Raw genomic sequence first — 11,324 nt, 5'->3', positions numbered from 1 at the left:
GTCATTCTTCTGACCCTTTCCGTCTCTCTGTCTGTCAAATCGTGAAAACATAGAAACTGAGAGAAACTGTTCATTATCTCTGGTGTGACTGCGATAACAAAGATCTGTTTGCACACACATTCAGTATAGGCACACCCGCACCACGCTCTGCTGAAATCCGCATTGATACACAAAAAACTGAGGCGGAAAATGTTTCCCCAAAACCCAATGGTTCCCTGTGTTGGTTGTGTCGAGTCTTAGTTCCTCGATGTGAGATTCTCCACAACAGACAAAACACTAATTAGCCGAACATATACGAGTACCACAACTCTCCCGTGGCATTCTGTCTGAAGAAACAGTCTGGTCTGATAAGAAATGGCTATGTCAGTCAGTGGCATTAAAAAAAGCCTGTAAAATTATGTTTGTGAGGGGCTATTTTTGGGGATGGCGCCCTATAATCAATACGAGTTGCATGGGTGCATTTTGACCCAAAACTTGATCTTTTCCTAAAATGAACCAAGTACTCATTGTGCTTAAAGTAGCTTTGAATGCATAAACAAAAGCAAACATTGACTGAAAATGAGAGTACGTGGAAACTGAAAGGTGGAGTGTATCTTACCCAGACCACAACCTTTTCCTAAACCTAACCAGGTAGTTTTGGCATCTAGATGTGATGATGGTAGTTTTGTAGGCTAAACAAAAGCAAACGGCAACTAGAAAATGGCTAAAAACAGTAACTGAAAAAAAAAACAATCGTCCTTCAGCTCAAGTTTCCTGAATTATTCCTGTGGTTGATGTGTTCTTTACCCCTGTAGCCTTCTTTGTTGCTCTTTTTACTTGAGCAGTGACAGAAACCCACGAGTCCTGTGTCATGGGTGCAGGCCGATAGTGGGCCAAAACCATGCAGGCATCTCACAGTTTTACAGCCTTTTGTAAAGCTACTACGTTTTTTTGCTGTGGACCAACAGAGCAGTTACAAATCATTTACAAACTCTATGTGACGTGAGTGCGGCTTCATTCAGAAGTGTTTTCTTTCCCCCTAAGACCTGTTGAGGATTCAGACGGACAACTTAACTATTCATAGCTGATGGATCATTTGGCAAGTCTCACGTAATGTCCATTAGCGGACAGAACATTATCTTCATGTGACGGTCGGCCTCTGTGGGCTTGTGTCCATTAGGATGAACTGGATGCTGCTTGTAATGTTGTCACACAAACTTCATGTTGAAGAAGATGTGATTCCCACGCACTGCTCTGGAAAGCCATTTGTTGCTAATGTTTGTTTCTGACCAGAAGATGTTAAAAGGGCTATTATGAGATGATATTTTTAGCGCATTAGTGACTCTGTAGGTCCATCGCTTTGATCCAGAGTGATAGCTGAAGCATTGCTAGAGGACTGGATGGAGCTTAAACTTGTGACTTAGGAGAGAATGAACTGCTGGTGCTATTAAATACATAGAAATCACATGAATACGAACATGTAGCATATTTATCAACAGGTTAGACTCGAATCTACTAGTGTGTTAAAAAAAGCATCATCATGCACCATTTAGTATATATTTGACACACCTTAAAAACAGTTAGTATTATTCCTATGATATCTAACATCAGTGCATTCATGTAAACGAAGGCCTTGTTCACATTTGGCATAAACCTGTATTTTGGGTGATCTGACCACAAGTGAACAAGCTCTATGATTGCACCCAAGATGCACTGCGGACGCATAGAGATCTGATCGCTCTCACCAAATGTGGAGGTGGTCCAGACCAGAGGTCCCCAGCTGTTTTTTGCACCACGGACCAGTTTCAAGCAAGACAGTTTTGTATGGAACAGACATTGCGCACATAACAAATAATAATCATCTTTATCTATTAAAAAAGTGTCATAAACCAATAAAATTACTTTTTATTGGTACACATGTATTTACTTTTTTCTGTCTAGACGTCGAGTCCCTTTTCAAAGACATTCGCCAAAGAAGTTTGTTTTTTGATTCATTTTGGCGGCGGTTAGACCGACGGCTTCGGGCGTGAAAACTGAAACAAGCGCATGCAGAAGTGAAGGAAGTAGAGCTTTTCAAAATAAAACACCCTGGGGCGCCACTATAGCTCACCTGGTTGAGCTGGCATCCCATGTATAGGGGCTACAGTCCCTGATGCAGCGGTCATGGGTTCGAGTCCCACTCATGACCCTTTGCTGCAGGTCCTTCCTCCATTCTTCTCCCCCCACTTTCCTGCCTCTCCCTCTCTGTCCTGTCGAATAAATAAAAAAAAAAAAAAAAAAAGAAAGGCCAAAAATATGTGTTATAAATAAATAAATAAATCACCCTGAAGACTCGGCTAGAACTAAAACAAACCAATAAAATGTTTTTATTCTTTCTGTGCAGCCCGCTACCAAATGACCCACGGCCCGGTACCGGTCCACGGCCCGGTGGTTGGGCACCGCTGGTCTAGAATGCGTCCGCTGACGGACTGGATGCTGAACTGACAACTTACCTCTATGATTTTTTTACTTTCTACTCCAATGTCCAGAAAGAATAGACTTTAAACCCGTTGGTGTCCAATCCTGGTCCTCGAAGGCCACAATCCTGCATGTTGTAGATGTTTCGCTCTTCCAACACACCTGATTCACATGATCATGCAGGATTGTGGCCCTCGAGGACCAGGATTGGACACCCCTGGTTTAAACCAACTCCAGACACACTGGACCTGTCATTCACAGAAAACAACTGAGCAGCTGTGAGCTCGGTGCCAAAGCTTCGACCAACCCTCACCCGTCCTGGGGCTGACCACTTATTCCTTTATTTAGGATCCTGCCTTGCTAATTTTTGGTGCTTAAAACTGCTATTTTAATGGAGCAAATTGGAGCTTAACACGCAGCGTCTGAGAGAAGTGCGGCTGTGTTCCTGCATATTATCAGGCATTGACCTTTAAAGGCAGTAAAGTTACTTCATACAGGGAGTAGGATGGATTTCACTGTCGCAAGCCTTTTCTTCACATTTCTGCAGAGAGACTGGTCCAGAGTGAAAACTGCACAGGATTGAAAAGACGAAGAAACACACAAAAAAGTGTTTCTAGTCAGCATGAATGTGCTCACACAGAGCTCTCCAGCATCACAAATCAATCATTTCACATCGGCTGCTTTGCTTCTTTCTGCTTTCTTCTCATATTGCAATAGTTATATAACGTATTGAATTTCCTGTCAAATTACAGCTATTAATGTGACTCAGGCACATCTGAGTTTCGTTAGATTGATGTCTGACTTTTACAATAACGTTCAGGTGTCACTGGATGTAATTCAGGGTTTTGCTGAGACATTCGTAGACCCACTGATGTTTGTTGTCCAGTGCTGCCAGACTTTTTGATGTTCATTTGCATGTAGAGCGCTGAGGAAGTGAGGTCCAGTCACAAGTGGTCAGCCAAGATTTCTGTTTCCATGGTGATAGCGATGCGCGTGGATGCAGCGCCCCCTTCAGGAGACAGCGAGAGTGAACGTTTTGAGTGTCTTGTCTATCCCAGACGTTCATCCTGCAAAACTTACAGCCGAGAGACTTTGCTGAACATCAGGACAGTGAGCAGCGCTGGAACTGTGTTGATCGGTTGTGATGTGGACATGCTACACCAACCGATCGGAGACTACGCAGGAAGTTACCCGAGAGAGAAGGAAGCGGTACGAACAAAGGAGGAGGAAGAGAGCCGGATCCATGCTAAGCTAAAGGCTAACCCCTCCAGACCAGCAAGACCGTCCTCCTGCTCTCCAATGTCCGCTCCCTCCACAACAAGCTGGACGAGCTACGTTTGCTGAGAGAAACCCTCAGAGAGTGGAGGGACTGCTGTGTGTTTGCTTTAACAGGAACATGGCTCCATGACAACATCCCAGACGGACGTACAGCTGGAGGGGATGCAGACAGACAGACAGCTCTGAACGTTTCCAGAGCTGATGCTGTAGGAGCAGGACCCTGAACATCGTCATGGACTCCTCACACCCTCTCCATGAACTGTTGAACTGCTGCCATCAGGCAAACGTTTCAGGAGCATTCAAGGAAGAACCTCCAGACTGATCAACAGTTTCATTCCACCAGATGTCAGAATGCTGAACTGCTGATCCTGATATGCAAACACTTGTTTATTTAATTGCTTTTAGTTTTTGGATCCTGAAGAAACCCTCTCTCATCTTGTTTGTACTACTGTGTTTGTACAGCAACATGACAATAAGCTTGATTTGATTTTAAGGATCATATTCTAATGTCAGGTGTGAACTTACATGCTGCACTTAGAGCTGTCAACTTGTGACTGGATCACCCGAGACACATGTTAATGTCAGTTGTCAACAGGAATTAAGATTTGAAAGCCATGCTGATCGCTCTGTGAGGTCTATACTTGGATGTAAGGTCTAACTTTAGCACGCTGACCTGCTCAATTCTAGCATGCTTATGTTGAGCAAGTGCAAGGGTTACTATAAATACATAAACTACCTAATAGTTTAGCATATTAGCAAGCTAAATTTGCTAATTAGCAGTACACAAATAGCACAACAAATGATGAGAATGTCATTGGTTATGAAACAGTTTTGACCGGATGTAGATGCCAGATGAGAGTCAGAAGATCATCAAAGTCCTTAAATCCTTCTCTGGTCATTGATTAAACCCTAATAGAAGTTGTGTCCAGGAAAGCAGTCCCTTCCTACCTTAAAATGGCTTAAGTGCAACTCCTTACCATTGCTTTCTGTAGAATAGGCAAATCCATAAAGTCCCTCTTGACTTTCCTCCACTCCCTGTTGCAGCTCAAGCACACCAGCTCACCAATGATTCTGCTCAAACACTTTAATATTGGAGTTATATATACAAGTTTAATCCAGAAAGTGAAGATGAATAACGGCCCAGAAAGCCACACGCTGGGAGTTAACTTCCTGCTTCCTTTGTTAGATTTAAAACCCTGGAAGGCTGAATATTTTTAAGACAAGATATATACTTTATTCATCTCTGTGGGGAACATAAAGAAATGTTGGAGGATGCGATCATCCATCCCGCTACCTCTGGCCTGCTATGCGAGCGCTGTACCGTTTGAGCTAATCCCCCGACTTGTTGGGTTCTTGGTGGAAGTGCTGACTCACAGTGTTGACTGTCTTCTAGTAAATGAACACGCACATGCAGCTTCATCACAACATCTGATGGTTACGTAGCAGTATGTTGATCTTCCTAACTTTTACTCTTGGTGTCAGAACCGGAAAGCTTCCAAAAGTAGTTTGTTTTAGTCAAAGGACGAGTCTGCGTTGGCTGCCTTATAGCAGTTGTGCACTTCTAGCTTTGGCATCGAACTGTGGATTTCTCTACAGAATGATTTAAAGGGTGGCATGAATATATTTCAGTTCAAGAAAAGATATCAGTAACAAATAAATAAGCTATATGAAGTTGTCAGGTGAGCGGCCTCTTTGATTAAGGGTGAGTTATTGCGTCGGGTTTATTTGTCTTTGGAGTGAAGGGCAGTCTAAATGAGATTTTTTTTTTCCTCTCCTTGTTCCTTTTCAGCCTTGGACTGTGTAAATAGAATTATATCTTGATTGAGAATTGTTTTTTTTCTTCTATTTAATTTTCGGGAGTTTTGCATTTCCCCCCCGAGCGGAGCAAATAAAAATGAAATGAAAATCTCCACTCCAACAGTCGATCTCTCAACAGTTTGGCGATATACTGTACGTCCAAAACTAAAGACCAGAGTCTCAGTTGTACCGTGAGTTGATACCAACAGGACTTTTTCTTGATCCAGTCATAGCCAATGATGATGCATCTTTTTTTTTTAACGCAGAAAAAATTGTAAATAGAAGCACGAAAACAACAGCAGAATGGGTTTCACACTGTAAGAAAAAAGGCTCAGGAGGATTCAGCGTTGACATTTTTGACCTCAAATGCTTGTTTTTGTAGATTGAGCAAGGTGTGGTTGAATGTCTTTTTTTTCACACGTTGCTGTGCAGACCTGTGTGCTACAGTATGTTGTGGGGAGAACAATCTTTGTACACGGTCACATTGTGGGACCTGTTTGGAGACAACAAAGCGAAAGTGCCCATAGCTTGAATCATTTTAGTATGAAGCTGAGATAACGGTTAGCGTCACCTACGTGTTATTGATGATTGGAAGTTAATGTACATCGTCCTGTGACGTGATGTCAGCCGTACTCGCTGCATGTGGCTGTGTGTGTGTTTAGTGTCCCGGTGTGACAGAAGCTGCTCTAACTAGCGCTGTGATATGCATACTTAATAGCGTGGCCCCTTTTCCTTCCCGGTCTCACTTTGTGTGTTAATCATCTTCGCCACGAATGTGCGCGTCTTTGTGTGACTCTAATAAGTCTTGACTGAATTCTCGCATCCCCCAAAGACCAATCTGTGAAAACTGACCTAATGTAATAAATAATGAAATTAGCCTTTTTAATTGGTATTGTTTGATTTGATGAGCGCCATGTGTTTCAATTACCCTGCTCATTTTCCAATTAAGGGCCGCGCTTTGTCGCCTATTGAGGCTGTCACGGCAAAACAATGCGCTGACAGAAGCCTCGCTGTCAACCGCATCTTCAAACGGGAGAACGAGGGAATTTTCTAACAGCAGCTAGATGACTTTGAGAATTCAGTGTTTTCTTGAATATCTGGGGATAAAATAAAAGGTATGATGAAGGTATCTAAGCTCATTAATGTTGGCGTCAGTCTGAAAGAATACTTCCTGTAGATGTTCGTACAACTTCAGTAATTCACCTCATTTCCAGAGCGTGGGACGTGAAACCTTTTACAGAAGCTGAAGTTTGTTTATTCAGGAGATAACTACATCCATGCTACCTCTCGCTGCACACCGGTGAATCACTTCAGGCAAAAAAAAAAAAACGAATCTAAATCACTGACAGACTCTCTCTCCTTCCAGACAGCTACATCCCACTGTCCCCACCACTTCCTCTACGCCACTGCTGCCAGCTTAAAAAGAACACAGAGGCCATTACTCATCGTGCCTAATTATTTCTGAGCAAACAATCCTCGTGAACAGGAAATCAGGAAACTCCACAGCCAAAAAAAATCAGTATAGATCTCAGAACTTTAGGTATGAGTCATTACCAGTTAATGACTCATTTAGTTGAATCTGTGTCGTCACATAACCGAAGATCCTATTTTATTAAGCTCACGGTGACCTGGATGTAATAATGAGACCTGTGAGTCTCCACAAAGTCGTTTTAATGGTTTCGTCTTTGTGATTTTGAGATCTGGCCGTGCAACGGGCGGAATGCTTTAACAGCAAGCGACCGACTGGGTTCATTACCCCACGAAACATGTAGAAATATGAGACTATTTACTCTGGAACAGATAAAAGTGGGTTTACGTGATGAGCCAATCGCTGGTGTCATACGAGTACAAGCTGACACCACAGTATCGCCCATGCCATCTCATGTAGCTATTTTCTTCAGAACTCAGCACGTTCAGCACGCCTGACACGCCGCGCCGTTTATGATTAATGACATACTGAAAGCAAAATTGGTATACACCTTAAAAAATTGCTGCTGCAATTGGAAGAGATTGACTTAACCTGACCGTGCGCTCACATCAGCGTTGACAGCGAGGCAATCCTTCATTCCAGACAAGCAGCTTGAGACAAGGAGAAGCATTTTATGAGGCAAGGTGACCAGGAACGGCGGCGTGCTCGCTCGTAGGAGCTCTGGAGAGAATACGTTAAACAGTGCAAGGTGGAAAGTCCAGTACTAAACATCATCATGTCTGTGAAATGCAGAACTTCTCACTGACAAAGTGTTAGCTTTGTGGGACTTCATACAAAACATTCATGTTGTAAAGCTGCTTTTACAGCCTTTGTGAGTTTGTCGTCATTATCAAAATGTTCGCTAGTTTTAATTACCGGCTATGAAAAGGGCATCAATAAGCAGCGTTGCCCTTTACTGGCCTACTTTGGTCATTATGTGTTTTCTTGTCTGTAGATAAATCATCATGAGCCGGGCTTACAAAAGCCACATGATTGTTCAGATGGGAGGACAGAGAGGGCGCCGTCTCTTTATATCTTTCCCGTCTTTCCTTGTTATTCTCTTTCTCCGTAAGCTTGTCGCTGCATCAGAGATCCGTATCTCCATTTGCTTTTTTTTTTATGTGTTTTTTTTTTTTCACCCGTGCCCTCATCTGGGTTTTGAAGTTCTAACTAAAGGTCACCTCTTAAGCTTCCCCCTTTTAGCATCGGTGGCTTTTCCAGTGAATTGCTATCAGCTGTGTTTCGGTTGCCTCGCGTGTTGAAGATTCATCTCCTCGAGCAAACTGTGTGTCTCTATGAAGATGAACTCTTTAATGTATAACAATGCTACCAAAACCTTTCATTCCTTTTCTGGTCCCACATTCAACAAATGGGTTTATTCTAATATATGCATTTGTGACACAGGAAGCGCTCTGGGGTCAGGGAAGTCTTTATCTCACTTTAACCATCTGTGCCAGAGTGCAAAGGCTCGAGCTTTTAAAATACATACGAACACTGTGTACCATATGGCCGTGGCAATGCAGCAAACTTGCAGCATAGGGGACATGGTGGCGCATGATGTTTCATCCCGCTGAACCGCTGTTTCCCTCCCCTGCCGTCCCACCTGTCATTTCTTAGGCTATCCACTCGGTTGCCTGGCATCACGAGGGCAAGCAGTTCATTTGCAGTCACTCAGATGGAACTCTGACCATATGGAACGTCAGAGGCCAGGGCAAGCCCATACAGACAATCACACCGCACGGTAAGGACGTGATCACACACTCACACACACACACACACACACACACACATATAGGCTGTGTCTGAAATCACTACCTAACCCACTCATGCGCTACCGTATTTATTATATATACTCTACTGTGTTTATCCAGGAATTCTTGGAGAGAACCAGAAATTTATGATGGCAAAATATAGAGTTTATGTACACTTTTAAAGTTTATCACGGCAGCCTTGAGTGTCCAGTGACTCCTTCAGCTCTGAATTGTCTGTGATGGAATCTGAAACACACGTCTTGGTTCAGAGGAGTCAGCAGCTGTAGTCACTCATAATCACTCATTGGAAGTTAAGAGTTCATGCCACCAAGAAATGTGATGAATACATAAAAGATGGACGTAGCTACCGTGACATCACCCGTTGGTTTCTGCGCTGAGAAAATGAAGCCAGGGTTTTGCTACTTCTTGGTTGACATCTTGGATTTTTGGAGCCAGTGACGCAAAAATCGTCGGAGGGGGGCGGAGCCATAGGAGCAGCGATTGGTCAGACGGATTGAGAGGCAGGCCCTCTCTGCCCGCCCACATTTACCGTCTTCTGCTCGCTTATGGTCGCTGCCGACTGTCAATCAAGCCAGCCACGCCCCTTGCCCCGCAAAATGTTGATGATTTTTTCAGAATCCAGTATTGATTTATTTTCAGATTGGCCACCTGATCTCTGGATCTGACCATGAAAACTAATAAGAAAAAAATCCTGAGCTGGAGGAATTTCATGATCTGTGATCACTTCTTTTCCAATTCCAGTCTATGGGAGCCAGGGCTTTTTGGAGCCAGCAGCTAGTGGACGTAGTGATACTGCAGGTTTTTGACACTTCCGGGTTGACTTTATTTTTCAGGGCCGGTTGCTACGTCCATCTTTTATACAGTCTATGGGTGAACACAGCTTTCTACATCACCAGAACTGATAATTCAAGTTGCTCTATGTATATTTTTGGGATTTGGTTGTATTTCCAAAGGACCCATAATAAATCTATAAAAGAACCAAAATGCAGAATTGTTTTTTTGTGACAAAGACGCATGTGTTTCAGTGATTCCATCGTAGGAGTCACTGGAAACTCAAGACTTCCATGATATGCATGGTCTTTACAAGTGTATGTACATGTTTGCTCCCAACTGTGTGTTACACAGAAAGTGATTTCAGACACAGCCAGGAGCATGATGGTGTCATCACACAGTACTTGGGGTGGTTCTTCTGTTATTTTGGAAATTCTGAGGTGACCCATGAGAAGCTGATATACGATAGTGACATACTACAAGCACAAATCATTTCAGAAATGTTACAGTGACAGAATCTCAACTAAACCTAATTCAACAATAACTGAAGAATCCATGGTGTGTTCTCCATTAATACAAAAGCTCCTTGACGTGGGATCATTGTTGGTTTAATCAGTCAGTTAAAGTGACACCATTCTAGTCATTAACCAAAGGTCACTTTCTTTTGAGTGTCATGGTAGCTTTGTGCTCCTGTTCGCTTCTGCTGCAGTGATTCCAGGAAACAGCATTCGATGTCGGACATTTAGCATGAGCTCCCTGCAGCTTTTTAAGTCGTTTTTATCTGAATCGTTTTAAACATTTAGTGTCGAGTCTGACTGAAAGTAAACACAAAAATCACCAGAATGGAATTTATCTACTTGTATGATATCATGGAGAGCTCAGCATTTGGTCTGACCAGTCTTCCTTCTAGTTGATTTTGGGGAGGTGCAGCACCATCTCCTGAATGGTAATCGTCATCAAAGCTGCAGATTTATTAGCTGCATAGAGATTTTCCATGTGTGGCATCAACAGGTCCCAGTGTTTGTGGCAGAGCAGTGAACAACATACATTGTTATCCAGGACATCATGTTCCTCTTTCTGCCTCACTCGCTACCTCACAGACATTGAATCTCAACCTCACGCTCGTAAACAAGCTGATAGGCACAGAAGAACATGCTGGCCATCAGGTCAGCTGGCGAGTATGGAGACCTCTAATACGGTTAACAAAATGTCTGTTCCAGGCGGCTAATTTCTACGTTTAACTTCAGTCAGATGAAAAAAAAACCCAAATGTTTAAAATGATTCATGTGCAAATCGGCTTTCTTTGGAAAGCTGCGGGGAGCTCATGCTAATTGCCCCGCTAAACGCCATTCACAAGCTGTTTTCCTCCTATCTCTATAATCTCTATAACGGAGATGAAGAGCGCAAACTTAGCATAGAACCACAATAGCCACGATAATGGGAAACACACCAGGTTATTAAAAAAAACAACAAAAAACGTAATTCTCTCCTAAATTGAAAGGTGATAATAACCCCATGCTTGATCTTATTTCCCTAACAGTTACCATTTTAACCCTTCAACGCAGTTTGTATCATTAAAACGAATCACATATGAGTGCATCTGGATTGCAAAATGCCCCATAAATAATGCAGCTTGTATTGATATTCTGTGATAAACTGGTTGCCTGTGGGCAGTGGAGAGACTTCTCTGAGTCAGTGGATCCGGTGTCGGGGTCAGGACTCCCACCGAGGGTTGTGAGATAAATCTAAATTGTTGTGAGATGTTTGCTGGGCTAGAAAACTGTGAAGAAGAAGAAAAAAAA

At 43.0% G+C, this 11,324-nt stretch overlaps 1 protein-coding gene across 2 annotated transcripts in view; it reads left to right on the top strand.

Annotated features, from left to right (window-relative positions):
- The window catches only part of stxbp5a (syntaxin binding protein 5a (tomosyn)), a 113,810-nt gene that overhangs the window by 76,316 nt on the left and 26,170 nt on the right, over window positions 1–11,324 (top strand). For both annotated transcript variants that reach the window (XM_008286162.1, XM_008286163.1), the window contains exon 8: window positions 8,597–8,720. In XM_008286162.1, the coding sequence (XP_008284384.1) occupies window positions 8,597–8,720 (124 nt within the window). The remainder of the gene's footprint in view (window positions 1–8,596; window positions 8,721–11,324) is intronic.

This window comes from Stegastes partitus, unplaced genomic scaffold (assembly GCF_000690725.1).
Source record: "Stegastes partitus isolate 25-593 unplaced genomic scaffold, Stegastes_partitus-1.0.2 Scaffold436, whole genome shotgun sequence".
Lineage (NCBI taxonomy): Eukaryota > Metazoa > Chordata > Actinopteri > Pomacentridae > Stegastes > Stegastes partitus.
The sequence above is the reverse complement of the archived record's forward strand: the minus strand, read 5'-3'. Positions and strand labels throughout refer to the sequence as shown.